This window comes from Fonsecaea multimorphosa (genome assembly GCF_000836435.1).
Source record: "Fonsecaea multimorphosa CBS 102226 unplaced genomic scaffold supercont1.25, whole genome shotgun sequence".
In the NCBI taxonomy this organism is placed as follows: Eukaryota; Fungi; Ascomycota; class Eurotiomycetes; order Chaetothyriales; family Herpotrichiellaceae; genus Fonsecaea; species Fonsecaea multimorphosa.
The window spans coordinates 191,250-219,062 of NW_015971659.1; the positions used below are offsets into that span (position 1 = coordinate 191,250).

Sequence of the window (27,813 nt, forward strand, 5' to 3'; positions counted from 1 at the left end):
ATGGTCTCCTGGTGAATATAATTATGCTGGTCAATGTGGCCATTCCCTTCGGCTGCTTTGGACTGCGAAAGGTGTTGCAGGGTGTCGGGAGATGTTTCACGTGGAGCCTGGCAGGCCGGGCTTGGTCCTGCTGAGGATAATCTAGCGGCAAATCACTCAAGCGCGTGTCTGTGTAATCGAGACGAAAAGTCCAAGGACGGCTAGAATCAACAGAGCATTTGAGTCCTTGACGGTACAGATGCTCCTCCGCATAGCTGGCTCACCATGCCTCCTCCACAGCCACTCTTAGACATGCCCGAAAACCTCATTGTAGTCTGCGTCGGTATCTTTGAATAGCTCGAGAGTGTGGCACATGGCTTGCAGGCACGAACTTTGTATGGCGCCATAACTTGGCAGCGGGTGGGAAGGAAAGAAGCCCACGTGAACCGCACCGCCACGAAGGAAATATACGCACAGGGCGGATTGCTGGAAAAGTACAAACAATTCACAACCTAACCGACTTGAAAAAGCTGAAAATAGAAATTTCGTGGCATACCCGTGAGCCTGTCGAGCGTCGATACTTACACATATCTTTCCAGGAAGCCGAGATTCAACTAAAGGAGGTGGAAGGGTGGAAGGGGAAGTGGCGCGGAGGTTGTTGGTGTCCGTCCTCCACATGTCAAATGAGCCCACTCACCCAAATAAAGAAGGACTATCACGCTGCTCTGACAACCTTGGAACTTTTGTCAAAGCGGCGTGTTTTGACCTCTCCCTGAAGGGACCTCGGGAGGGTTCAGCATCGCAGTATCACAGCTTTGTCGCGTCTTCCCTCACACGTCTCAGCATTAATCCTCTGCTTGGGATACCAGAAAGGTGAGATCGTCTTGTCATTTCTCTAGTCAGCCTATTTCATTTGGGATTTTCTGCTTTGAAGCCACAACAAATCTTCTCTGCGCTGGCTTCCGACAGCCCGAATGGACATCAAGTCCCGCACACGCGCGTATCCTTTCACACCATCTCCCATCTCCTGCTTTTGCGTCTACCCATTCACCCGCAAGCCACGTGAGCATCCACCTCAGTTCAAGTGTAAACACTCAAGAATCCCTTGGGGAAGTCCATCAACGATTTACTCCACGGCTTGCCGCTCGCGCATGACTCCGGATCATATCCCTCCTGTGAGAAAATCTTCTGGATCTGACGACGCCGAATTCCAGTGTTGGAACCCTCGAATAAGGGCAGACACAGGGCGTCGTCCATCATCTGGCCATACGGCTGCGACGTAGCGTACGCGGTGACGCCGACCGCCTGCATGGCCTCCAGGACGCACTGGATAGCGTTCTCAGAGCCCCAGACCTTGGCCTGATAGGCCATCTCCGCCTCGCCCGTGGTCTCGAGATAGTGGCACGCCTTCCAGGTAAGGTAGCGGGTGGTTTCCTCGCGCATCTTCATACTGATGAGGAAGTCAGCAACGGACTGATAGTTGATTGTCGGGACACTGCCGCCGCGCTTCTCAGTGGTGACGATCTTGTGCGTGTGTGCGAAGCAGCTCCGCATCAAGCCCGCGGAACCAGCACCCACCAGCGCTGCCGACTCGGTGAAGGCTGCCACATTGACCATTGCCCCCTTGCCCGGCGGTGCCAGGATATTCTTGACCGAAACGCGGAAATTGGTGAACTTGGTGCGCGGTCCTGAATGTGCACGGAACCCATGCGTCTCGATGTCGTAGAGCACCTCAAATGCGCCTTTGTTCTTGTCGGCTTCAAAATCGGCGCGAGTCAGAACCACCATAGACAGTGACTCCTTGGGGTCTCCTTTGTCGCTAAACCGACACAGCAAGGTCAAGATTTCGGGACCCCGAAAATCCCACCCAGCACTATTAGAGGCGAACTGCTTGCCGCCATTGATGACAACCTCGTCGCCCTCGATCTTGGCCAGAGTCTGCACGCCCAATCCGCCCTCATTCTGCAGGTAGTTGGCGCTGCCAGTGGGCTCGGTAAAGCCCAGAGCCGCCAGCGCGTCCCCTTTGCAGTCGATAAAGGGTGCCAAGAACCTCTTCTTCTGCTCCGCGTTCCCGTACATGAAGATCGGGGCTAGGCCTAAGCCTGTCACGAGCCATGTGATGGGAAAGCTGGAGTCAGCAGCGAAGAACTCCTCGGTGATCAGGGCCAGGTCAACCAGGCTCTTGCGCGAACCTCCTTCACTCTCTGGGATCTGGATCTTGATCCATCCCTCTGCGACGCACTTGGCGTACGCTTCCCTGGTGGCCCGGAAACGCTCCTCTTGCGTGGGCAGTTTCAGATAAGCATCACGCGTTGGGACCAAGACCTCTTGCGCAAACTTCCTTGCATCCGCCTTGAGCTTCTCCTGGTAAGGAGTCAGAGTAAAATCAATCGGCATGGTCGAGTCGTTCAAGATTCTGGGGCACGATGGTGCTAAAAGTCAAACGGATACTTATATAGACGCTTCCGCAATAAAGTAGGGCCGTTGTCGTGGGTACCTAGGTAAGATAGATGGAGAGTCGCTCTTCTGTTCTAGAGGCTCTGGGTTCTTCAACTTCCGGCATGAACATCTTGGACACGAACCCCTTCTTATATGCCGTGCTGTTCCTGGCTTGCTCAATCTCAAGCCCTCTCCTCTGCCATATGCAACCATATCAACGGAATGTGTAATCCCAGGGATCGATATCGCAATGCATCAGTAAGCCCCACCTCAATTGAGCCCTTATCTATGTTCTCGGGTTCAAGCTTGTCGGTTTGTGCGAGTCGTTTTTGGGATGAACGCGCCCTTGCTTCAAAGATGATAGATCGTCCTGGATAGTCCCGTTGGCACGGGCTTGCGGATCCGCACGCTGGCTGGTTGACAAGTGGGCTACGCAAGCCTTGGAAAGTTAGAGAACTTGACAGTAAGAAGCGCCCATAAGTCACCAGATATGCTACTGTATTTGATATTGTGGAAATGGATAACGTCAACCCGCTCCGCTCCAAGAAAGTGTCCATGTCCATTTTCTCCCTTCGTCGATATGGGCGCATGTCTGGCTTCCAATCTTGCATCGGGATGATATCTTGTCAATTGGCTTGTTTAGCGTCATGCCTCCCGTGAAACAAGTGATAGAGCTTGTATTGGCTGGAAGCACCCTCGTTATCATCGAGAAACTCCATGCCTTGCATCTTGGGAAATGGATATGCACTTGTATGTACATAGCATAAACTTTATAGGTGAGACTAAGGCTAGCATATTTTCAGCTAGCAAAACGTACCTGCACTCGCCGTTTCTTCTTGATATGCCGGCTCGTAAATAGTTCGCTACCAAGCCCGAACAAGAGGTCAGAGCTGGGGACTAGTATCAATGCGTGAACATCATCCTCTGTTTTGCCCAATCATCTCCCGCGCTGCTCGATTTCCGAGGAGATGAGTTGGTTCTGCGTGGACCTCGTTTCGTACCCCCAAAGTTTATTTGCTCTACCTTCTCCATGCCGGAATGCAAAGGCCGGATGATTGGCAGTCACTAACCTTGTATACTCGACCTTGGTCCTCCCAGCCCAGTTGATCAGGCTATCCTCTTCAACACCGACGCAGTTTCAAGTCCAGTCCTTATCTTCCTTTGCTAATTCGGTCGAAAGACGGCCGGCAGACCGTGTCTCCTTTCGCGCCCGCGGAGATACCGCGAGATGAGGAAGAAGCAAATCGGTGATTTGGAGACCTACAATATCCCTGCCTTGCCTACCCTAACCAGAGTGTGTGGAGCCTTGTCTTCGTTGTCGAACCACCGGTTCGTGTGCCTGCATGAGTGAAACGAGCCCACATCCTGTCCTTAGAATGCTTCTCCTCCTTCTGGCCGCTCGATAATGGTGACTGGTCAAAGGGTGATGGTGTGGGCCGGCCTCTGCTCTAACCAGATGTGGTAGCCTTGATCGATGCTTCACTGAGGGCCTCCCAATTGCTGAAACAAACCTGGTGGAAGTACGGTAACGACTCGACACTGCCCCATCTCGAGTCCAGCTTCAGACTGAATTAATTGATATCTGCTTACAAAACATGTCGAGCCGAGATAAGAGGACAACACACAAGTGTGTCCAGTTGCAAGCCACTGCAAGGAAATGTCCAACCCTACAATCTCTTTTGGATTTCAGAGAACCAGTCTGTGGTCAATGCTTTCCGGATATGGTGCTTGGCTTTTAGACCATAGTTCCGACTCACGCATTCATTGCCTTATGTGGCAACCTCATCTCGGTAACATTCCGGCTGCAAGGACGGGACCGCCATGCCACAGTCGTGACAATCTAGTTTTGAGCATGGCTATCAGGTTTTCTTCCATGTTCCTGTCCTCGGCAGGACAACACTGCATGCATCAAGGAAGTCGGCTGCATATAGCCCTGCTGACAAAGTGAACCTCGTTCACATCAATGCGGTTTTGAGAAGGATCGATTGTGAAGCTCCATCTTCGAGAGCTTGACGCTTCTTTGTCCACCGAAGAGAGTCAACAGAGAGACCACAGCCGGCCCTCTCTATTCGCCGCTGGCACATCTCGATTTGGCTGCGTTTTCCCCAATGAGGTATATTGGCAGCGAGCCGCCCTTGTTGGCATGGTCTTCTTCGGCCCTCATAGTTACCTATTTCACATCCTTTGCGGCCCACACCTGACGAGATCCCAGTCTTGTCTAACTTTGACCAAAAATGCTAGTGATCTCCAGATCCTGAAGGTATATCCGCGGACATCATCCTCGTTCCTATACGACAAGGGTTGACAGTTCCAGGACCGCTTGAGGAGATTGTGATAACGAGAATTTTGACAGCTCCGCGGCCTTTGAGTCAACTATCTCTCATATCGAAGGTATCGAAGACTGTAGATGCAATGGCGTCGTCATCAGGGACCCCGTGGCCAGCTGCGAATGAATGGAGTGGATGCGTTGCAGGGAAAAGGGGGAACAGTCAGGGACCACCAGCAAGGGAGAAAAAGTACCTCGTCCAAGTCTCTCCCTAGACAAAGTAAGACGCTCTTCAACCTATTATAATAACCGACGCAGCCAGAGAGAGCCTGAGACACTCTCTTGACAGACGCAAGTTGTGAAGGATTTCTGGAGACAGACTTATCATCAATCAATCTTTTGTTCAAACAAACCCCGATGGAGAAAGAACCATCAGACCAGATGGCGCGCATTGCCCGCGAGATCTCTATGTCACCATCGACATACGAGAAAATCTATCTCTCGCCGCCGACTAGCGACACTCGACAGCTGCGCAAGACCTTTGCCAACCCGACTCCTTTGTACGTGTTCTTCCCGCATGCTGTCTTTTAACTTGAGACCTCTATACCTTACCCGTATTTCCGTTTCACGAGGCTAATCCCTCATTTTCAGGTGCCTTCTAGGCTTCATCATGAGCCTGGGCCCGTTGTCCTGTGACCTCATGGGTTGGAGAGGTGCCGGAGGAAATGGTTCCTCGTCCATCGGCGTATTCTTTTTCATGGGCGGGCTTCTGATGATCATCGGAGGCGTCGGTGAATTCATCCTAGGAAACAGTTACCCATTTATTGTCTTCTGCGGCTTTGGTGCGTAAACATATCGGCCTTTCCTTCACTTGTCGGGAATTGTCGCCTATTGTCTTGTGACAACGCAGACCCTTCGAGAAAACACCCCTAGCTTGATCCTACACTGACATGCGACCTCGATAAAGGAGGATGGTGGTTGAGCTTCGGGGCAACATTGAAACCTTCGTTCGGAGCGTATGGAAACTACTCGCCTGATGCTGCGGATGCTGCGGCCGGGTTGTCAACCACCGGTTTCCTGGCTGGATTCGGTATGTGCACCTTGCAGGATGGCAACTTGCTCAGCGAGTCATTGGAGACAAATTAGACTGACACTTGAGATCACCTATGCGAAGGATTCTTCCTCCTGTTCATGGCCCTTTTCTGCCTGGTCTGCCTTATTTGCGCTTTGAAGCTCAACGTCTGTCTGGTCATCATCCACAGTACTCTGGTGATTTGCTTTTGTCTGCTCACAGGGTCATTCTGGCATGCCGCAGAAGGAGGAGCAACAATAGCCTCGAGGCTTTTGATCGTGAGTTCCTTCCTAATTCAATTTTGATGAAGGGCGACATGGGCTGATAACGAGTGAATGGACGATCGTACCCAGGCGGGTGGTGCATTTGGTTTCGTGTCGACCGTCGCGGCAAGCTATCTCTTCCTGTCGCAGATGTTGTTGACTGTCGAGTTTCCTATTTCTCTTCCTGTGGGTGATTTGAGCTCGGTCCTTTCAAGCCTTCGCCACCCAGTCAAGGGGAAGGAGAGCAGAGAAGATCCTTGAGGGAACGCCAGGAAGATGAGTGAGAGGACAGCCAACTATGATTTGAGAAGAGCTGCTGGAGGGACATGCCTACCTATGTAGGTATGTAGGTAGATAGTAGAAATGGTAGAGTGTTGGACCACTTAGACAGCTGTTCTGACAGCTGCGCGGGGAATCGTACATGAACATGCACTGGTTCTCCTCTGGCATCCCCGCCATTGTCACCGTCATCAATCCACCCGGGTTTCGTGCATTGGTTTCCCTTGGATTTCTGTAATAGCATTCGCCGAATAACCAAATTCTGTCGTTCTCGGGCGGATTAGCTACCTTGGGTGTTGAAGTGCTGGAACACGTCGCCCAAAATATCTGCTGCTACAGCACTTACCAAGATCAGTGTCCTTCCCATCACATCGCCAACGGCCCCAGGGGCGGCTATTTGCACGACTGGTGTGTGTCAATTCCATGTTCCATCGCCACCGTTTCCTGCTTATCCAAGTGGGAACTCCGCGCGGCCAACACTACCTCGAGGGCCCAGAGAGAGCTACATCATGAATCCTTGAATTCCGATCGAAACTTGGTTCTCTCTTTCATTCTCAAACTTCCACCAAAGCGGTTTAGCAAAAGTGATTCCCCTTCTCCTTCTCTGTAGGAGAATCTCGGCCATCTACGTACGTCAATCCTCGTCATAAAAGTCTAAATGACATAACGGAATAGCTTATTCTCCTTGTCCGTCAAGTCCAAGAACTCGACGTTGGTGCCATGGCCGTCAGAGATCTCACCACGCTCGAGCATCCTCTGCCGCCGCTTGTTCTCCCAGGTGTTCAGCACAAAGAAGCCGCATAGGATGAGCACGCTGACAATCCAGAGGACGAGCAGACTGATCTTGGCATGCTGGTAGAAGGGTGGGTCGCGGAACGTCTGAGGCCCAACGAGGTATGCGACGCCGAGAATTAGGAAGACGATGGAGTTGAGAGTCGTCTTCTTGGTGGTGCCGAGCACGTTGCTCGACAGCATAGAAATGACAATGAACCAGCTGGTAGAGCAACTGCCGCTCATGAAAAAATAGGCGACCAGTTGGCCGTTCTTGCGGTAAAAGTGGCCGTGGTCCCCCAGACCGATGAACAGGCTGGCACCGAAGAGGGAGAAGAGGCCGGCTAGAATGGCGGCGCCACTGCGCTGGTGTGTCACGTCGGCGAGCATGCCAAATCCCATGTTGCAGATGACGCTGATGGCGCCCTGTGGGATGTTGAGGAGGAGAGTCTCCTTGACTGTGAAGCCGAGGGACTTGATGATGATGGACTGGAGGAGCACGAGACCGGCGGCAGGGATCTGGGACGAGAGAACAAAGACGACGTACATCCATGTCTAAGATATGCGTGAGTATAGCATCGAAGGGGGGGGAAACTAAGGGGGGAAATGGGGACACACCCTGTAGTCGGTCAAAGCCTCGACGGCTTGGTAGCGTTTGTATTGCGTCGAGCCAACACCCTGATGGTTCTCTCGCAGCCGCTCCACAGCCAGAGTCCGCTCCTCTTCAGTGAAGAACTTGGCCGTCACGACGCTGGTGGCCATGAAGACGTACATGCAGACTCCGTAGACAACAGAGACAATGCCAGTCACGACAGCCAGGATCTTCCAGCTTGAGAAGTTGGCATCGGGATGTCTTGTCTCTCCATCCACACATCCAAACGCAATCAATCCGCCAATCATGGTAGCGACACCGGTACAGCCCGACCAAATACCAGTCCTGCTGCCGTGCTCGTACTTGCGATACCACGCGGCCGTGATGAGGGAGAACCCGCAGTTGATCGAAGCCTCGAGAGCTCCGAGGATTGTTCGTTGGACCATAAGGCCGGCGAAGTTATGGCAGGCAGCCATGCACGTCAGAACGACACCCCATGCCATGACACAACATGCAATGTACTTTGACGGCGGGAAGACTTGGAACAGGCGGTTGTGAACGGGAGCGAAGACGATGTAGCCAGCATAGTAGATTGAGCCCAGCCACGTATACTGACTGGAGGTCAGGTTTGTCTCCTTCTGGAGACCCATGACACCGGCATAAGAGAGGCTTCAGCGCTTTGTGTCAGCGAGCACAGAAAGAAGGGGTGGCGAGGCAGTCTCTCACACTCCCTTGTCCAGATACTGCAGAACATAGAGTCCGCACAGCCATGGCAGGACATGCCAGTCAATTTTCCGGACCAGGTGCTTGTTTGTCTTGTCATCGATCTCCACGGCGACAGCGCTGGCATAGCTGTAGGCGCCATCCGCTCCCTTGATCTCCTTGACGTGACCGACGTCGAGGCCCAAGTCTTCAGCAGCGGCCTGGACGTCGAGGGTGGGGGCCGCATCCCCAATCTTGTCGTCGACTGCAGTTGTTGTTACCGGAGATTCTTTCCCCATGACGGACAGCAGTCGAGCAAATTACAACTTCCACGTAGAGCAGGACAGATGGAGGGGGAGTTTTCCAGCACAGATTGCCTCTGCTTCTCCGACCAGATTGGAGCACGACGCGACGGGTGATCAGTATCTTTATACCCGTTATCAGAGACAGAACGGCCGCGAGAGTACCACCAGGCGGTAGACTTAGGAAGGCGTCTTCATTGCTCTACTCAGACCTCTTGACCATCGGATTTGGACCGTGATTCAGGAGTCGCTCATGTCCTAACGCACACAGCACCGCTGATAAGGATACCGGAGCATTGAACACCGTGGTTGATCCTTTCTCAAAGAGGATGGGAGACCAGGAGTTTGGCCGTCATCCAAGGCCGCCTAGGGCCCAGCCCAGGGGACATTGAATGTATGGGAGCATAGTATACACGGCCCTCGCGTATTGACAGAGCCCAGTATCGGGGTACCTGTCTCTCGGCATATCCGATTGACTCCTTTTGAGAATGATTGTTCGGGAAGTCCCGAGCCACATGTGGCGGGCAGTCTTAGCCAGCGGGCGGCTGGGACGCATCATGCGTTGCTAAAGCCATAGCGACGGTTTGATAGGATAGAGGATGGGTATAGGAGAGACGATAGGATGAAACCAGGCGACAAGAGGAGACTGGTCCGCAGTCCTGATAGGCGAGGATGCTCGATCTTAGAGGTGGGCAGCAGTACCTATTACCTACCTGGTAGGTAGCGAGGTAGGTACCTCTAGTAGGAAAGCCTCGGGCTCCACGCCCCCACGCGGGAGATCGCCTTCCTCGCACCACTCTTATCCTCAGGATTTCGACTCTATCAAGACGTTGATGACCGCTCTACCGATCCCCCAGCGCGGTCAGGTCCGACCAGCAGCAGATCCTATTGCGGCGTCGGCAAAACCGCTGCCTGCAAAGATATAAACGCCATGGCTATCGCGTCTGGGAAGGCCTTGATCTGAGCCCCCAAACACCAGTCTAACCACCTTTTTGACGCACATTACCCCATCGTCATAATGGGTTCTCTCGGTTATGAAGAAGTTGAGGTAAGCCGCCGTCACCACAGGTCCCTCAACCATCTGACTCGCGTTTGCAGTACGTTCACTACCATGCCGGCGGAAAGCGGGGTTCTCGCCCTGTTCTTCGAGGAGCGGCGGCGAAGAAGACGTTTGAGTCCATCCCCGTGATCGACATCTCGGGCATCTTCTCTGACTCTCTCGAGGACCGCAAGAAGGTCGCGAAGGAGGTGGGCCAGGCGTGCCGAGAGGTCGGCTTCTTCTACGCCGAGAACCACAACATTCCGGACGAGATTATCGACCAAACATTTGCCGCAGTCAAGAAGTTCTTTGAGCTCTCGCACGAGGACAAGATGGAGGTGCATATTCACAAATCCAAGGCACTTCGCGGCTACGAGCCGCTGTTTGAGACCAAGATGGAGGGTGCCGGCAAGGGAGGTTCGTCTATCGTCTCGCCCACCACCTGCAGTATCAGGCTAACCACGATGCCACGGCTGTAGACATGAAAGAGGCCTTCACCATGGGCGATGATGCCACAGAACCCGAGTCGCAGGCGCCCAGCAGCATCAAACCAACGGCGGTAGAGCGCAGCAACTGCTGGCCCTCGGCGTACCCCGAGTTCCGTCCGGTCATGTACCAGTATTTCCGCTCGGTGATGGCCCTATCCAAGAAGCTGATGCAGATCTTCGCCCTGGCACTCGATTTGCCCGAGACCTACTTTGACGCCGCCACATCATACCCCATGGGTGGCGTGCGCGTCCTGCACTATCCACCTCAGCCCGTCCCTGGCGGCGCAGACATTGGGCTTGGGGCGCATACCGACTACGACTTCTTCACCCTTGTGCTCCAGGAATCGGTCGAGGCATTGCAGGTGCTCAACGCCAACGGCATCTGGATTGACGCGCCGCCGCGCCCACGAAGCTATGTGGTCAACATCGGCGACTTCCTCAGCCGCATCACTAACGACAAGTTCAAGTCGACGGTGCACCGCGTCGTTAACAAGAGTGGGAAGGAGCGCTATTCGATGCCCTTTTTCTTCAGTCCCAACCGCGAGGCCACTCTCGCCACTGTACCCACCTGCATTGAGGAGGGTACCAAGTACGAGGAGGTCAATGCCGGCGAGTACTTCCGCGAGCGCCTCATTGCCGCCCGCTACCAGCACCCCGCCGCGAAGGAGGTACGCGCCATGCAGGTCGCCGCTACGGCGTGAAGATTTGTTCTTTCTGTGAACCTGCCATATTCTGGAGATGAATGTGAACAAAAATGAAAATTACCATCCTGTTCCTTGAGAGGAGCACCATTTTCTGCTGTGGCTCTGACATCCGTCTTGATCGGGTCTCCCCTCTCGTCCGTTTGGCGCCTTTTTGCTGGGCATTAAGTTAGGGGTTCCTTTTAGCTAAACCTTTAACTGAGCTTAATTCAAGCTTTGGCTGAGCTGTCGACTGACGTTGCCTTCCAGTTACCTAGAATGCTTACCCAGTGCCACAAGGAAAAGGGCGCCAAATGGGCGCAACTTGAAGGGGAGATACCCTCTTAACTACTAGGCAATAGCCCATTTGCACTTTGTCTCCTCAAATGATGTAGCCTGTCCCGGATAGAGGCGTGTCGGAGACTGCCACTCATCCACTCCCCCGTTTCAATGCACCACTGAACGATCCGATCACTTGACCGATGAACCTCTCTCACCACGTGTCCTGACTCCGGACAATCGAGGGCAGTAGGATGCAGAAACCGGCACTGTCTCAGCCAGCCACGGGTCAGTCAAACGGTGTCCTTGGAGGCTTCACCGTCCACATCGACATTCGTGGACATGGGTTGGATCATTTCAAGCTCGAATACAGCCTCAAAGGAAATTAAACTTGTGGTGGCGTGTTTCCGGGACCGCCGCCGAAAGGGACTATGCTGAGGCTGACCACAAGATGAGCAAGAAGTTAGACACCCACACACCATCCTTCTGCATCAATGGGTGCTTCCCCGCCACTGCGATACAAGGGAAATCGAATCCCGTAGCCCGAAGTCTCTGATTCAAATCTGCAATCATACATATTGGACATCTGGAGCTGCATCTTCTCAGCTTTTGAACGGCTAGGAGTCAGTATCGATGCAACATGGAGAAATGAAAGACCACCTACTCAAACCTCACCAGGCCCAGAGCAAGAGGATGAAAAGCAGGAGTGGGCGCATCAAAGGAGAGCAAGGAACAGAAAACCGGGCTTCGAACCATTACTGGCCCCTCGTCAGGGAAAAGGTAAGACCTAAATTTGACCACACTCGCGAAGCTGTCTAGACCTTGGCCGTGAAGTACCTTCCCCGAAAGTCTAACGTGCAACGAGATGGGCTTTGAGGCGGAGACAGGAACATGCAATTCGCGACGGAGACTACCTCGTACAGTGCAGTCCATGCGTCCATCCTAGTTACTGACCTATAAGGCTGGATCAGACTGTTAAAACGGTGGAGAAACTCGGACGACAGGAGTGGAGCGAATCAGCCGCCATCCAAGAATTTTCATATTGCATATTGCAGCTTACAAGGCTACCCGTCAAGATGGCGTTCGAACACATTCCTATTGAGGCGGTTGCACTGCGGAGGTGCAGAATGGTGGCGCTAGAGTGCATAGTCCCATCCACTTCTGTGAGTCCCAATCCAGATATCCTCTACTGAGGTCCACCACGAGAATTGAATAATGCCTGTCCTCCGCATTCAATTCCTCTGAATAGCCAGCGCACGGACAGTAAACCAATAAGCTAACTCGTATCATCAGGGCGAGAAACGGAAGCATATCCATCTGAGACATCCATGCCTTGCCTCGTTTCCCCTATCTCTTTGGGACGACACGCCAAATCTGACCATCAAATTTCCCCATCAAGGAGAGATATGGATTTGCTGCTCGCCCTACAGTTGATCAACGATTTTCTGGGGAAAACATGAGGTCCTCCATGTCTAACGGTCCGCAGGCTTGACTGCGCCGTGTATATAGGTCGCTGCGTACAGAATATTGTCATCCTTTTCCCTTTCTCTGTTGTCTAGTTCCCCTGTTCCTGGTCGTCCAGGTCTGGTTGTCTGTCACTCATTCAATTGACTTCCCGTTATTTGTTCATTCATTCATTACTTCATCCTCCAATTGCTATGTTTTCCTTGCCAGTTTGGTTGGGCACCTTTGTCCTGCTGGCTGCTCTGACGCCAGTCTGCTTCGCTCATCCGTATGGAGGGCCTGGAAACGATGGAGGAGACACCCTTTGGTCAGGTCCTTTTGAAACCTATTGCTACACAGCTATGGGCCCATCTCCGCGATGGCAAGAACAGACGACAGCCTGGGGGACAAAAACCACGTCCTGTCAGAGCACTTCCACCGCCACGGTAACTGAAACTACAACGGCTACTGCATCAACCTCGACCGTCACTACGATCGTCACATCAACTACAACAGGGCCCGCGTCCACAGATACAGCAACGACTACTGCCACAGTTTCCACTTCTACTGTTGTATCTGCGCCTACGGTTACATCGACCGACACCTCGACGAGCACGACCCTTGCGACAAGTACAGTTCCAACAGTGTCTGGATTCTTGCCTATCGAATCGACTCTGCCGGGAAGTGCAAGCTCTAAGAAGAAGCGCAATGTCTCCCGCTTCGCTCCGCTCCAACCTCTACCCGGCCACTCCCTTGGAGGATCTGTCTGGATAGGGAACAGCACCAAATACGCTACCCACAACATGTCGTGTGTCAAGTATATCATGGTGAATGTTCGACAACAGTTGTGACCTCAACCGTCTCCTCGACCGTGACCCCTTCGGCCTCGACTGTGACGAGCACCTCAACGACCGTCCTTACATCGATTCCTACCGCGTTCACCACCACTACAGTGACGGCAACTTCGACCAATACTATCACCTCCACGCCAACCACCACTGTAACCACAACTGTCACCGTACCAAGTTCCGGCACCACAACGACAACATACGCCGCCTGCGCCACAAACAATCTTGTCAGTACCTATGACGGCCAAACACTTTCAGACCTAGCGTACACAGACGATGAGCAGGCAGAAACGACTGTTGTCAGAACTTCCGCCGATACCGCTTATGACTGTTGTGTCATGGCCATTTTGGATGAAAACTCTGTAGTCTTCGAGCTTGTTGATGGCACCTGTTATGTCGTCGAGGCTGACACTTGCACCCCCGGCGACCAGGCTCTCACATTTACTCCCGTCACCAATACAGGAGTTTCGTCGACCGCTGGCAACTCAGTCTGTGGCGAAGTTGTTCCCGCGAGTTAAAGAGCTGGGCTGTCTCGGATGGTGTGGTTGGGTTTGCGTCGAGTTCGACGGGGTCAAAGAGGGATTGTTCTTTCATTTTAGGCATTGACTTATTCGCCAGAAAGCAGGGGCTTGGTTTCAACATGGTGTAGGACTCAGTAATATTTGCCATTTTCCCATGGGATATCGTGGTCTATTGTTGTGCGGAATTGAGGACGAATATATATTTTGGGGGGATTTAGCGGCTCAAAGACATATGCAACTTCGACGCTTCAAGATTCATGCCCATACACAGGGGACAGGTCCGTTACCAAAGTTTTCCTCGCAGTCAACTTCGTTATCGATCTGCTTCAAGTGGTAGAGTGCAACTACTATACTAACGTACCTTCCTTCTACATGCTCCACATCAACAATATCCACACAGAAGTATATTTTAGGCTTTGCCGTCTATCAAGTAAGGTCACGTAGGCTATAGTGGTGGTGGAAGTAGTAAGACTTTGGCAGAATGTCGTTGGGGCGTCGTAATGACGGTAGTATTAGGAACGCCGTGCGGGAAGGTTCACATTCTAGAGGAGGAGAGCTCGCAGTTCGAGAGGGCAGGAAGAGGGCTTTGCAGTTTATTAGCAGAAGGGGGTTCTCTTTGAATGAGAGGACTGGAAAGGAGTTGAGCATCGTCAAGGCGTCAAAAACTGATGGGTCGGCGCGCCAGCCCACACCGTGGAGGAAGTGAGAGGGTATTATATCGTAAAAGCGGCACGGCGGCGATGTGTCGCACGTGAGCCCCGAACAATTGTTCCTCCCTCACCTTCACTTGCCAAGCCCCGACTGCGATGAAGCCACCTCGACTTCAAGTTGTTGACTTGGTGGAGTCTCCCTGTGCTTGACGTAGATTCTTTCGCGTCTGGTAACCTTGTACCCTTCTTCACCTTTCCTGGCCTCTGAAAATCACCATGGCTTCGACCGACGACGCTTTGGAGACCTACACTCACCTTCCCCTCCATATCGACCCCCAGACGAAACAGATCTCCATCCTGTCCTCGGACAAGACACTGCAAGATGCGGTCTCCAGTATCAACAAGCTCCACACGTCCTTTAAGTCACTTGAGACCCCAAATAATATTCCACCTCCCCCTCTCCCGGTCAACCCCAAACGATCAGGTCAGATCCAAAAATTGCGAGAGTCCGCAGTTGCATCCTCACGCAAAGGCCAGCATGCAGACGCGATCCGCCTCCTCGGATTTGGCATAGATATGGCTGCTGCACGACCGGGATGGGAGCCCATGGGACTGGCCAGAGAAGAGCTCGCCTTGATGTATCTCTCTCGTGCTGCTGCCAATGCTGACCTTCAAAACTGGGTCGAAGGTCTGAAAGATGCCGAGTGCAGCGTTGAGTGCAAACGAGGCCCTGGCACCGGTCCGAATGGGGAAAAAGTTCCTGGCAACGCGAAAGCGTACATTGTCGGTGGAAGGTGTCTGATGGAAATGGGACGATGGCAAGATGCCGTTGACTGGCTGGAGAGAGCGATTGAAATCGAGGGCAAAGAAGGCGACGATTGTCGAGAACTCGTGCGACGACTAACGGAAGCAAAGAGGCATACGGAAAACAAAGGTTGAACGATCAACGCAGCTGAGTTAGTCTTTGAATGCTGCATTGCGCAAGCACAGAGACGTGAGGACTGAATGAGGTCGATGCATCCTGTATGAGAGTAACAACTCAACTTGACGGGAATTTTGCTCGCCACTGATCGTCCGTTCCGGTTCACAATACATCATAGCATTCACTCCGCCTTTGAGAAGATACCGGATTCCTTCAACAGCGGTACCGGCACCAGACACCAGAAAGATCCTGTGATATTTTGCACCATATACACATTCACAGGGAAGTGAGGCAACCATATCTAAGGCTCCTTTCACGGTTCAAGAGGTTGCAAACACGAGCAGTGTCTCGACAAGCCTCGCTAAGAGATTCCGGCTCTTTCTCACCTTCATCAGAGTCCCAGTTTCAGATTGTGGAAGACCTTTGCGCACAGAACTCACACACGATGGAGAACACACGGATTTGACTGGACGGAAGGGCGAGATCAAGTCGGCGTCCTTCTTGGCCCATGACTCGACTCTATTCGATGCCGCAGCTGGAATGAGCACCATCCTCGAAGCAACGCGAAGATCTTGTGGAGGTGTCGACCTCTTCTGGCACATTGGAAGATAGGATATCCTGGGGTATATTTGGTGGGAGCATTGATCGGCCTCACGGGATGTATTTTTTTCTAAATGCAGGGTTGCAAAAGCAAGCACTCAAGGAGAACGAGGGCTTTAAGGTGGTGTGGGCGGGTGATATCCAGCTCAAAATCTGCATGGTCTGTGTTATTATGGATATAGCCTTCTTCGGCAATGATTGTAGAATTCCATAGTTCATGGCAAGCTCTCTCAGTGAGATCCTAGACACTGTATTGGCTCTCTACCTCGTAGTCTGTGCAAGTCTGTGCAAGTCTGTGCATTGATTAGCCACATGCTTGTGTGCCTAGTTTGAAGCAAGTGCCCACATGGTCAATCTTGTGTCGCGGTCTACCTCTGCCACAGATAAATTCCCTTTGCAACGGTCATAACTACCTGGTAGCATCAGCCATTCCGAGAGCAAATGCAAGGGCAGCTCGGCAGATTTCAATTCTAGCTGATGAATGTTGAAGTGAATGCCCACCCCACGAATGACTACCTAGGTAGGCAGTGAAGCTTGATGTTGTCGCTGCAATTTCGAGCGCTAGCTCTTGAAAAGCGCCTCCATGAACTTCCCATGACATGTGCAGCCTGGTAGAGGCAGACGATCGCCCTGGCGGGAATGGATCAGCAGTCAATTCAACACTGTCCACGATACTTGATCATGGCGGAAAAGGAGCTGGACGCGGCCACTCTTGGCCAGAACATCGCCACGGCATTCGACCAATATACGCAGCCGGCACACGAGATAGAAGAGATTCGAAAACAGCTATTCCATATCGATGCAGCAAACGAACTGCAAAGCCACCAGAAACTCGATGACAAGTTGAAAGCCGAGTATCTCGAAGCTGTTCGAGCGAATATCGCAGCAAGCCGCCGCCACATGGAGGCTGCGGGAACTGCCTCTCCTCAGGCACTTCATAAGCACTCATCGCCTCGACCTGCATCGGCCAAGACAAATCTCTTTAGTCAACACCTCGAACTGTTACGACTGAGGAAACAAAACGCGCGATTGACAGCCCTGACTAATGAAATGAACGCCATCCCATCTTCGCCCAGTCTGGCAACGACACAACTGGGATCCACTACCGTCGAATCCGTGGCCGCGACTCCTTCTTCCCAGCATGGGCGGCGGCAGGAGGATCTCCCGCGGTCCATTATGCAGTCTCTCCAAGCTCTCGAGATGGCCGTGGTGTATGCGAGACACGAAGCGACGCAACAAAAGGCGTTGCTGGACCTGGCGCGGTCCAGCATCCCAGAGCCCGGAAACGCACCAGACGAGCGACATCATGCCGCAATGTCTGTGGCCAGGAAGTTATTGACTATTTGGCTGCAAGAATCTCTGGATACATGTCAAGAAGGTCTTGATGTCTTGCACAATCAAGGCGTAGACGACGCGCCCCACCCTGAAGAAGAATTGGAAGCGCAGATCGGTGTTCAGTACGAGCAATATCTCGAGGCGCGTAGACAGCTTCTCTCTACTGCTGCCAACTTGAGAACCCTTCTACCGGAGGAAAAAGAGCCGAGAGGTATACGAGGCACTAAGTCAGTGGAGCAATCGTTGAAACCTCAAGCAACTGATCTTGTAAATTTGATTGAACGACGTCTGCTCCCATCCATGCACCAACAGAGAATGTCGTCCTCCCACCTCACATTGATGGACGAACAGCTGCATAAAGAATCCACCAATACAATCAACATGCTTGACCGGCTCAGCGATGAGAGCCAGCTCCTTCAAGCTTTTCCGCTCCTCGCTCGCTCCGGGCGCTTTGTGCATGCCACATCCGCTTTTGGGGACAAGGAAAAACAGGATGCTGAAGCGGATACAAAGGACGAAGTGTCGAAGCGACTTGGATCGTGGATGTTTGCAGCCGAGGCCGCCGATGTGGCTTCTTCGGGGCAGATTGAAAAGCATCTGAAGCAGGGAAGGGAGGCTATGGATGAAGTCAGGAGAGACTTGGCAGCCGTACAGCTTCTTAAGGAAGCTCGAACCTGAAAGAATAGATCGGATTTTGCGGACCAGATCCCTTACTGCCTATTGCTTCTCATTTTGAGCATAGAAGAAGTTCGCACCCACAACAGTCAAATCATTTTCCTTGGCCCAGTCCCGCACACCGTGTCTGGGCTTGCCATAGCCCCAGTGCTTCCTGTCTGCTGGCGGCTTCAGGGCTGAAGTCTCGCCCTCCAACAAGACGAAAACATAGCGATGGGCACCTGTCTTTGGGGGTGGACCGGGCGGAAGGTATTCCTCTATCTCTCCGGGTTTGGCTTTCACAGTATGAAGCAATGAAGGAGGCTCTGGGATGGGGGTGGTCAAGTTGGTGAGGATCCAGTGACACATCTCAGACCACTTTGGGTTGTCGTGAGATTTTGCATCAGGATCTGTCAGGACTAGGGTGAAGATGGACTTCTTGCCTCTTCCCCTGCTGGACGGAGAGTTTATGGAGTGAAATGTGAAGATGGGTCGTTTCGACACGGAGTCGACGGGGATATCGTTACCCAAAAGGACAGTCTCGTGGGATTTGGGGTAGCTGATGTCAAGGTAATAGGAGGGTTCAAAGTCGTCAAGGACATCGCCGATGATATCGTGGTCGACTAGGACGTCTCTGATGGTCGAAAGGAAGGAATATGAGCCATCCGAGGGAGGCTTCCGAAGCTCTGGCTCGGTGAAGGGAATTTGAATGTCACTGTCAATAGGATGGGTTGAACCTTGGTTCGCAAACAAGAGGCCAGTGATGGCAACTACCAAGCTAGACGTGGGCCGCATGGCTGCAGCAGTGATGATGGCGGCGACAATGGCGAGGTATAGGGATACCGGGAACAGCGTGAGGAAATGGGGGTGAGTTCTGAGTCCTGAAGAGCTCATCCAGAGTAAATGAGCTTGTTGTCATTGTGCATGTCGTAATATTGACCCCGCCTCTTGTGTTGACTTCGACTTAGTACCTGATGCTTTGCGGCTACCTACCAGGTACCATTATTGCGTAGCTGTACCCGGCGAGTCGGTAGTGAGAGATGATCGCAGGCCCGCCTTCAGCCACTGCGAGTCACTGGTGCAGCCGCCGCAGAGGCACGACGTCAGAGCCCAAGAACCCCAAGAACCCCAGGCACCCACGCTTGTTCCTGGACGAACCTGTTAATCGGGCAGTCTGACAGGGCCACTTCCAACACCCATGCACTAATATCCTCTTCGTTCACTCTTGAATTGTCGTCGTCATTACATCCCCCCTTCTCATCCACCGCGAAACCTGCTTTCCTGGGCGACCTGAATTGCCATCCAGGATTCCTGTGCCTGCGCCTGCGCCTGCGACCCGCCCGCCTCGCCGCGTTCCTCGCAGCATCTGCAAACTTGTGCTCAGTACCTACCTAGGTATCCTCACTCCCCCAATATACGCCAGAGCAGTAAACATGTGCCTGCTGGTGGCCATCTGATCAAAAGCCTCACCACAATCTTGCCGTATTACCACGGTCTCTCCTTCTTTTCCTTCGCTGCATTCTCTGTCACAACCTGCTGTCTGATCACCACCCAGAGCGACCATTTGTTTTCCCCTGCAACCTACATCCGCCTCTGAAAACACCTCTCCTACCACCTTGCGACACGGTTATCCACAATGACCACCCTTGGCGATGACCTCCTGCGGACAGTCAACAAGCTCCAGGACCTCGTCTTCAACACAATAGGCAATGACTCCCTTGACCTACCTCAGATAGTCGTTGTGGGTTCCCAGTCGTCGGGGAAATCCTCTGTGCTGGAAAACATTGTTGGCCGCGATTTTCTTCCGCGTGGAAGTGGGATTGTGACTCGTCGGCCACTAATTTTGCAGCTCATCAATATCCCTCCAGAAGATGATGATTCAGATACCAATGGCAACGGCGATATACACGTTCCCCATACCGCGGCGAGCGTGGCAGAACACGGGGAATGGGCAGAGTTTCACCATATCCCAGGCCGCAAGTTCACTGATTTCAACCAAGTCAGGGCCGAGATCGAGAACGAGACGGCGAGAATAGCGGGCAATAACAAGGGCATCAACAGACAACCCATTAACCTGAAGATCTTTTCTCCCCATGTCCTCAACCTCACCTTGGTCGATCTGCCCGGCTTGACCAAAGTCCCTATAGGCGACCAACCCTCCGATATCGAGAAGCAAACAAGGACCCTCATCTCCGAATACATTGCCAAACCAAATAGCATCATCCTCGCTGTATCTCCTGCCAATGTCGACATTGTCAACTCGGAGGCCTTGAAGCTCGCTCGGCATGTTGACCCCATGGGAAGAAGGACCATTGGCGTCCTGACAAAATTAGATCTAATGGATCATGGCACCAATGCTTTGGACATTCTCTCGGGTCGCGTGTACCCGCTGAAGCTTGGATTCATTGGCGTTGTCAACCGATCGCAACAAGATATACAGACTAACAAGCCCATGTCCGAAGCTCTCAGATCAGAGGCAGAATTTTTCAGGCACCACCCCGCCTATCGGAATATGGCAACAAGATGCGGAACACAATACCTAGCCAAAACCTTGAACACGACTCTCATGGGCCACATCCGCGATCGGTTACCTGACATCAAGGCGCGGTTGAACACCCTGATGGGTCAGACACAGCAAGAGTTGGCATCCTATGGGAGCAAGCAGTTCAGCGGGAAGGAACATCGCGGATCATTGATCCTTCAACTCATGACCCGCTTCGCGACATCTTTCATCTCCTCCATCGACGGCACATCGTCAGAAATATCAACAAAAGAGCTTTGTGGTGGAGCGAGGATTTACTACATCTTCAACTCTGTGTTTGGCAACTCTCTCGAAACCATCGATCCTACACACAACCTATCTGTTCTCGACATCCGGACCGCCATCCGAAATTCCACCGGCCCGCGACCGAGTCTTTTCGTTCCCGAACTTGCCTTTGACCTGCTGGTGAAACCACAAATTAAGTTGCTGGAAATCCCCAGCCAGCGGTGTGTGGAACTAGTCTATGAAGAGCTCATCAAGATATGCCATACGTGCGGATCTACCGAGCTGTCCAGATTTCCCAGGTTACAAGGCAAGCTTATCGAGGTTGTCTCAGATCTTCTGAGAGAACGACTGGGTCCTTGTTCAAATTATGTCGAGTCGCTTATTGCCATCCAACGTGCGTACATCAACACAAACCACCCAAACTTCCTTGGAGCGGCCGCAGCTATGTCTTCGGTAATTGCAAGCAAGAACGAGAAGGACAAGAAAGTCGCACAAGCTGAAGAGAGGCGGAAACGGGAGAAGCAGCGTATGAAGCAATTAGGCGTTAATGGCGCCGCTACGCCAGACGAAGAAGATGCTGAACAAGAAGACAAGCCTACCTCGTTGCCAACCAGGAAGCACCCGACATTGAGCCGCAGCATGTCACCCGCTGTGGCCCGCGAGCGCGAAAATGGCCTAGGTAGCATTTCCGCGGCTGCGGGGTCAGCAGGCGCAGCGAGAGATTCGTTCTTGAATTATTTCTTCGGAAAGGAGGGCGGGCTACCAGGCGGTCCGCTACAGGGCAGCCCGGCCATTGTTCCATCGTCTGCCTCCGTGGCACAAAGACACACCAGTCACAGCGTCGATCCGAGCTTTTCGCAAAGCATACGACGGATGGACCGTGGAAGCTTTACTGATCGATCGCCTGTGTACCCACCAGCGATGCATGACGACTACGCGCCCGGGTCCGAGTATGGCGACTCAAGCTTACTATTCGTATGTGAACTCTGTCTCTGTCTTTTCATGTCATCCGCTAACATGGACAACTCTAGCCTGAACAAAACGCAGAGCCTGCTCTGACGGAACGTGAAGCCTTGGAAACCGAGCTCATCCGCCGTCTGATCTCCAGCTATTTCAACATCGTCCGCGAGACCATCGCCGACCAAGTGCCGAAAGCCATCATGCACTTGCTTGTAAACCATTCGAGGGATGAGGTACAGAATCGTCTGGTCAGCGAGCTGTACAAGGAGGAGCTATTTGGTGAGTTGTTGTACGAGGACGATGGGATCAAGAAGGAGAGGGAGAAGTGTGAAAAGCTCCTCGCGACGTATAAGGAGGCCGCGAAGATCGTGGGGGAAGTTTTGTAGTGGAGGAGTACATCGACGAAGGCGAGGACATGCAACAAATTCTGTGGACATTGTGGATTGTTCGATGCAGGACAAGCTTTGTTGAAAGACGCTCTTCTCCTCTGTGCAGCTAGCAAGAAGAGTCTCCTCTCGACTTGAGTTTCTGAGACTCTAACGTGTTTATGTATCTATGTATCCAGCTCAGACTTTGGGCGCCTCCACTGCTGAGGGGCTGGCCTGTAAATTGATCATACCACTATCTTCATGAATACATCCCGTCATGCATTGGAAAATGGATTGGACAAAACAGGTCGGTGCCTTGGTCTGATGGAAAGAGAGCATGAAGATTGAACATACCCTAGGATTGTGGGTATGGCATTTTGCAGTGACCAACCCTGTCCAAACTATCCTGAGAGATTCATTTGTCTATACTCTTCTCTGGTAGGAGGGCATGCCTGACCGCCATGGATCCAAGTACGCAATTCGACCATGGAGTTTGTCGAGGCGTCAAGCCCCATCAACCACTCTTGTGGGGGTGCTGTCAAAGTCCATAAGGTCGCCTGCATAAGACGTCCTGAAAGAACAAACAATATAACCAAAGCAAAAGAAAGGGAGCCTCGCTCGAGGTCCTGCTTGGTAGTTTCTTCCATGCAAGGAGGCTGCCACAAAGCTATCCACCCCTCCTGCAGTCCCAGCTTGTCACGACTCGGATGCCGCCATATGTTTGCCGCCTCACAAGGCAGGGTTTAGCAACACATGAATCTCATCTGAGAGGCTCGTTCACACCACGGCAGAAGAACTCGTCGAGATAGGGAAGACCGTCACGATGACTGGGAAGCTCGGATCGGGTGTCGTGCCCGCATCCGGTGTCGGGTTTATGCCGGACTGGAAAGGGCAATTGGCATTCCCACCTTGGCTGTAGTCGGGTCCCCAAGGTCCAGAGGCGTCCTGACTCGCCGTTGGTGTTGGCGTTAACCCGGAGAACCATGTTCGCGTGACCAGATTCGGTTGAGGATCAGGCACAGGAGGAGCGAGTGTGGATAGTGCTGTGGTCGGAGGAAGGGTCCGTATCCACGTAGTCGCCGGTGTCGAGTCTGCCGGTAGGAGGGGCGGTGATGTGTCTGTGACAACGTCGGAGGCGAGTGCTGCGCTTGACAGGGCGGTGGCAGTCGCGATAAATGTGGAAGTCTGCATACCACTAGAGTCATTGAGAGACGAGCTTTGCGAACTTGGAGCGCTTAAGTCGAGGCCGCCAGTCGAATTCGACACCACAGGAGACGGGGATAGAACTTGGGTTGTTTGTTGGCTGTTGGCGTTCGTGCTATTACCTGTGTCGAGAGGGTAAAATCTCGGCCGGAGACGGCGCTCTTGTCCTCTTCTGTGGAACTGTTGGGGTTGAATGTATTGCGATGGCATTGGCATAGGAGGATTTGAGGTCAGTGCTATCTTGATATCGTTTGATAGCGAACGATGGTGTCGTTTGCCGTGCGTGCCTGTGTGTCTTGCGACTTGTACGCCGGCCGTCGTGCCAGTCTCACTGGGCGCTTGTGGTGGGAAGTCGTGCCTGATCGTGATTTTTGGTAATATCGGGTCTGGCACAGGCAATGCTGAGGCTGATCTTATGTGGGCGAGTATCGCGGTCATGATGCCAAACAGACAGAACGAGAGCATCATTGTTATTCTTGCTCTGTGCCCTAGCTCGGGTTAAAGACAAGAGCAAAGGCCGTCAAGGGTGGTTACGAAGCACTGACGGCCCGCTGATATATGCAGTTGGAAGTAGGTATAGATGCATTGCCCTACCTTGCATCTCGAGCGAGCTCCTTGACAGTAAAGAAGGGGAAAGAGTCACCTACCCTGGCCGTCAACGAGAGAAAACCGTCTGCATCATCAGGACCACATCGAACGGCGCGTAGACGAGGGCCAGTGGTCACGGCCTCATCACACCATTTTCCGAACCGTTGTACAGGCGCAGCCAAACGATCTTCCCACCAAGACGGCCCATATCCAACCACAGACCCCCTTAGACGCGAGTTTCTCTGCAAGATCCCCGCGCAAAGTGCCGGAAATTTTGCGGGCTCAGCGCGTTTGACTGGTCGCTGAGCAGGCCACGGAGAAATACTCGTCGCTGACTGCAAAGAACTAAGAGTACGGGGAGAACTGTCGTGAATCAGGTGCTTGAGCGGATGATTGGGTGGTGGGAAGATGGGAAGAGAGCTTGAAACGATGTTGAAACACGGAAAGGGGTCGACGTTTACCAGTCACGGGCAAGGCTGAGCCGGTGGATTGCTACTAGTAAGTACTCGGTAGTACTAGGTAATTAGGTGCTGGCAGCTTGGCAACCTGACCATAGACAATACCTACCTAGTTAGGTACCAGGTACCTAGGTACCTAGGTAGTATGCGCATTCCCTCCTCAGCTCCAGCATTGATATGACGGCCTCTGGATGTCCAACCTCTCCTCTACATGGTCCTTTGGATACCAGAGAGTGAAGCAATCCGGACTAACACTAGACTAAGTCTCAAGAGCTGCAGAAGAGGACTCGCAACTGCAAATCACGCCGGTGATGCTTCAGTTCTGTCCTCGGCCAGCCTCCCTGTCGGATCAACTCACGTCAATAGTAACTCGTCCCACTGCCATAATCTCGCTGCGTTCCAGGGAAAGCTCCGGCTGGTGCTGTCGTGCTCTCTTCGTTTTCGTCCGAGCTGTTCGCGGCACCCACTTCGTCGTCGTCAGGCGGCGCCCTCATTGACGCCAACTCCCCTTCCTCCAACGATGCGGGCCTCCATTTCTCGTCCATCGGCATGTTCATTCCGCTGGGCAACGTTGCCAGCAGTGGCTTCCACTCCGGAATCAGCTGCACGTTGATCGTATCGTTCTGTTTGTTGAACGTTTGGTCCAGATATTCTACAATCCGACCTTCCTCGAGCTTGCCGCCGTCCATTCCCCACGTTGTGCTACCCTTTTCGATCCGTTTGTCTTCTCTTCGTTCAATCCAAGATGCCTTTAGTTTGCCGAAACCTGAGGATTTGGAGCCATCTTTTCCCACTTCGAATCCCAGCTCATTCATGGCAGCTCTCAGCCACGCAATTGCTTTCCCTACTTGGCCTGCATGTGTGTCCTCCTCCAGTGCCTGGAATCTGCAAGCTTTCGCCCGTGATGCTCTATGGATGCCATCACAGTACTCCAGCAGCTCCTTGGACGCTCTTGTTGTCTCGACCTTCAGTGCTACGGTAGCAGCAGAAGCATGCTCTGCCGCTCCGATGCAGAGCCGAGTTAGGACTTGGCCCCGAACCTTCTGGATCTGGGGAGCTCTGATCATCCACTCTTTATCGTCCTTGTTCCGTGACTGAACGAGGATTGCGGGGTACGGGTCTTCCTTGAGCACGCAGAGCAGATTAAATTCGGCATGAGTCAAGTGCTGCAAAGCCAACTGTACACTGGTAGATACGTCAACCGCAGCGGGCGGGAATGTGGGAGGTCCGTCGCTGGAAGAGTTTGCCCTTAGTAGAAGATAGGAATGGATCGCGTGTGCCGTCTTGAGGCACTTGGACGCACTCTGAATCAGGGATATCCGTTGCTCTGACGTCGGATTAACGGACGAGTAGAGCCCAAGGAGAGATTGTCTGGCCAGGAGGTTCTGAATGAGTGCCAGCGTATGATGCACAAAGAAAAGCTCGTAGTCAAGCCCGTTTCCCTTGACCCTGTCGTTCTCACGGCCTGGAATGGCGTTGGAGCCGAGTGTTGGCCGCCATTCAATCTCGGGCTCCTTTGCAAGTGCAATGTCAACAACCTCACCCGCCACAGGTTTGCCGGACAGCGCAATATCGAGCGTGACAAGGTAGCGTATGTAGCTTTGCACCGCGGAAGCAAGAGGCAACAAATTCGTAGCCTGGTCTGCTGCAGACAGTCTCTTGTGAGTCTTCAATCCCGCCCGGATAACGGCTCGTTGAGATGTTGCTGCGGATGGGAGTGATGGATGGGTGGATGAAATAAGGCTGGCTTGAAAGGAGATGTGGGAGGTGGTGGAAAGCACAAATGGAAAGGGCATGTTTGGTCACCGTTCCGCCTGTTGAGAATAGATCATGTCACTGGGATCAAGAGGCTGCGGCGGTTCTACGAGACTGAGTTTTGAATTGCTGATGAAACGCTTCGATGGTCGATGTGAATGTCGGTCCTACAAAGTTTGCCCGCAAGGCTTGGTACCACAGGCGCGCGCAGGCGTCCACTCGTCCAGATGCTCCCTCCAAATGACGGATCGAGTCTCTTGTGCTTTACCGAACCCTCGTCTCCTGAGAATCAATGGTGCTCGGCAGTGCAGTTCCATCTTCCCTCGCTCCATGTCTATGTCGACTCCCTCTACCTTCGGTCCTGCGTACCCCTCTTCCGTCTGTCTCTTGGAACAATGGGCGGCAGTTTTCCGACCTCATCTGCCAGATTCCTTGGGTTGAGCGCTACCGATATATCCCCAATGGATGGCGACATGCGGATCTGTAAAGACACGGCGAGGACGGGAGTTCTACATTCACCTCAACTCCACCTCGCTTGCTGGGTCTGACACGACATTTCCCGAACGTCAAGGTCACTTGGGTGTATCCCCACAATTGCCGATCGAGTGTGGGAGCAGAGCTCTCAGCTCCCGTTGCAAGGACTCAGCGTTGTCCAGGGTGTTCTCCCCTGGCATCGGACTTACGGATTGCGTAATGTGGAAGTTGAGGGGCGTCGTCTTGCTCAAAACGGAGCAGATGAGCGAGGTGCCTGAAGGAGCTGGATCAATTCATTCATTTACCCCTCATATGATGCCAGCATAAGACGGGCGCCTATGGGATTCCTATAGCAAGGGTCCAGGGCGTTATTTACGGAAGTGTGCAGAGCACGTCTCCGACACCTTGGTGAGGGTATATAAAGATCCTTGAAAATCCGGTCGGATCTTACTGCAGTCCTCTTTACCCCCAGCCGTTGCTTCCTGTCACCAGCTCCATTTTATCCCACCAAATCGAGATCGATACGAGCACCATGGCATTCTCACTACACCCACTCATCGACAATGGCATCACAAAGGGCCAAGACAACTTTCCCGGCGGCACCCTGCGCTGCCACTGTTCTTCCGATCCCGTCGAGGTCGAGCTGAAAGGCAACGTCCTTCACAATCATGTCTGCGGCTGTTCTCAGTGCTGGAGGCCCAAGGGCGCCCTCTTCTCCGTCGTGGCAGTCATCCCAGGCGAGAATGTGCGTGTCACCAAGAACGGACACAAACTCGCTGTGTTGGACGAGAATGCCACCATCTTGCGCACGGCGTGCAAGGATTGTGGTGTCCATATGTACGGGCCGGTCGAAAAGGATCACGCATTCAAAGGATTGAACTTCGTGCACGTCGACCTCAGCGACGCGAAGGGCTGGCAGGAGCCACAGTTTGCTGCGTTTGTGTCGAGCTTGATTGAGCAGGGCTTCCCCCCAGAGAAGATGGATGAGGTGCGGAAGAGGTTGCGGGATCTTGGATTGGAGCCGTATGATGTGCTTAGTCCGCCGTTGATGGATGCTCTGGCAACCTTTGCGGCAGAAAAGGCGGGCAAGAGGGCCAAGCTTTGAAGGCCGTCGAA

General features: G+C 52.9%; 12 protein-coding genes across 12 annotated transcripts; 7 read left to right on the forward strand and 5 right to left on the reverse strand.

Annotated features, from left to right (window-relative positions):
• Nucleotides 1-1,059: 1,059 nt before the first annotated feature.
• Nucleotides 1,060-2,376, reverse strand: Z520_09649 (uncharacterized protein; the record flags this gene model as incomplete). Its single annotated transcript, XM_016780143.1, has 1 exon — nt 1,060-2,376. One exon carries the CDS (start codon nt 2,374-2,376, stop codon nt 1,060-1,062), a length of 1,317 nt encoding a protein of 438 aa, XP_016628726.1.
• Nucleotides 2,377-5,101: 2,725 nt separating this feature from the next.
• Z520_09650 (uncharacterized protein) lies at nt 5,102-5,830 on the forward strand (the record flags this gene model as incomplete). Its single annotated transcript, XM_016780144.1, has 3 exons — nt 5,102-5,244; nt 5,336-5,526; nt 5,652-5,830. 3 exons carry the CDS (start codon nt 5,102-5,104, stop codon nt 5,828-5,830), a joined length of 513 nt encoding a protein of 170 aa, XP_016628727.1.
• Nucleotides 5,831-6,952: 1,122 nt separating this feature from the next.
• Nucleotides 6,953-8,662, reverse strand: Z520_09651 (uncharacterized protein; the record flags this gene model as incomplete). Its single annotated transcript, XM_016780145.1, has 3 exons — nt 6,953-7,624; nt 7,688-8,330; nt 8,388-8,662. The coding sequence occupies 3 exons, from the start codon at nt 8,660-8,662 to the stop codon at nt 6,953-6,955; spliced, it is 1,590 nt and encodes a 529-aa protein (XP_016628728.1).
• A 1,021-nt stretch (nt 8,663-9,683) lies between these two features.
• On the forward strand, nt 9,684-10,893 carry Z520_09652 (uncharacterized protein; the record flags this gene model as incomplete). Its single annotated transcript, XM_016780146.1, has 3 exons — nt 9,684-9,713; nt 9,764-10,121; nt 10,184-10,893. 3 exons carry the CDS (start codon nt 9,684-9,686, stop codon nt 10,891-10,893), a joined length of 1,098 nt encoding a protein of 365 aa, XP_016628729.1.
• Nucleotides 10,894-12,956: 2,063 nt separating this feature from the next.
• Z520_09653 (uncharacterized protein) lies at nt 12,957-13,960 on the forward strand (the record flags this gene model as incomplete). Its single annotated transcript, XM_016780147.1, has 2 exons — nt 12,957-13,224; nt 13,440-13,960. 2 exons carry the CDS (start codon nt 12,957-12,959, stop codon nt 13,958-13,960), a joined length of 789 nt encoding a protein of 262 aa, XP_016628730.1.
• Nucleotides 13,961-14,889: 929 nt separating this feature from the next.
• On the forward strand, nt 14,890-15,552 carry Z520_09654 (uncharacterized protein; the record flags this gene model as incomplete). The annotated part of the gene is made up of 1 exon (XM_016780148.1): nt 14,890-15,552. One exon carries the CDS (start codon nt 14,890-14,892, stop codon nt 15,550-15,552), a length of 663 nt encoding a protein of 220 aa, XP_016628731.1.
• A 1,264-nt stretch (nt 15,553-16,816) lies between these two features.
• Z520_09655 (uncharacterized protein) lies at nt 16,817-18,148 on the forward strand (the record flags this gene model as incomplete). The annotated part of the gene is made up of 1 exon (XM_016780149.1): nt 16,817-18,148. One exon carries the CDS (start codon nt 16,817-16,819, stop codon nt 18,146-18,148), a length of 1,332 nt encoding a protein of 443 aa, XP_016628732.1.
• A 39-nt stretch (nt 18,149-18,187) lies between these two features.
• Z520_09656 (uncharacterized protein) lies at nt 18,188-18,919 on the reverse strand (the record flags this gene model as incomplete). Its single annotated transcript, XM_016780150.1, has 1 exon — nt 18,188-18,919. One exon carries the CDS (start codon nt 18,917-18,919, stop codon nt 18,188-18,190), a length of 732 nt encoding a protein of 243 aa, XP_016628733.1.
• Nucleotides 18,920-19,760: 841 nt separating this feature from the next.
• On the forward strand, nt 19,761-22,237 carry Z520_09657 (uncharacterized protein; the record flags this gene model as incomplete). The annotated part of the gene is made up of 2 exons (XM_016780151.1): nt 19,761-21,866; nt 21,923-22,237. 2 exons carry the CDS (start codon nt 19,761-19,763, stop codon nt 22,235-22,237), a joined length of 2,421 nt encoding a protein of 806 aa, XP_016628734.1.
• A 759-nt stretch (nt 22,238-22,996) lies between these two features.
• Z520_09658 (uncharacterized protein) lies at nt 22,997-23,860 on the reverse strand (the record flags this gene model as incomplete). The annotated part of the gene is made up of 1 exon (XM_016780152.1): nt 22,997-23,860. One exon carries the CDS (start codon nt 23,858-23,860, stop codon nt 22,997-22,999), a length of 864 nt encoding a protein of 287 aa, XP_016628735.1.
• A 967-nt stretch (nt 23,861-24,827) lies between these two features.
• On the reverse strand, nt 24,828-26,264 carry Z520_09659 (uncharacterized protein; the record flags this gene model as incomplete). The annotated part of the gene is made up of 1 exon (XM_016780153.1): nt 24,828-26,264. The coding sequence occupies one exon, from the start codon at nt 26,262-26,264 to the stop codon at nt 24,828-24,830; it is 1,437 nt and encodes a 478-aa protein (XP_016628736.1).
• Nucleotides 26,265-27,229: 965 nt separating this feature from the next.
• Nucleotides 27,230-27,802, forward strand: Z520_09660 (uncharacterized protein; the record flags this gene model as incomplete). The annotated part of the gene is made up of 1 exon (XM_016780154.1): nt 27,230-27,802. One exon carries the CDS (start codon nt 27,230-27,232, stop codon nt 27,800-27,802), a length of 573 nt encoding a protein of 190 aa, XP_016628737.1.
• Between the last annotated feature and the right edge of the window lie 11 nt (nt 27,803-27,813).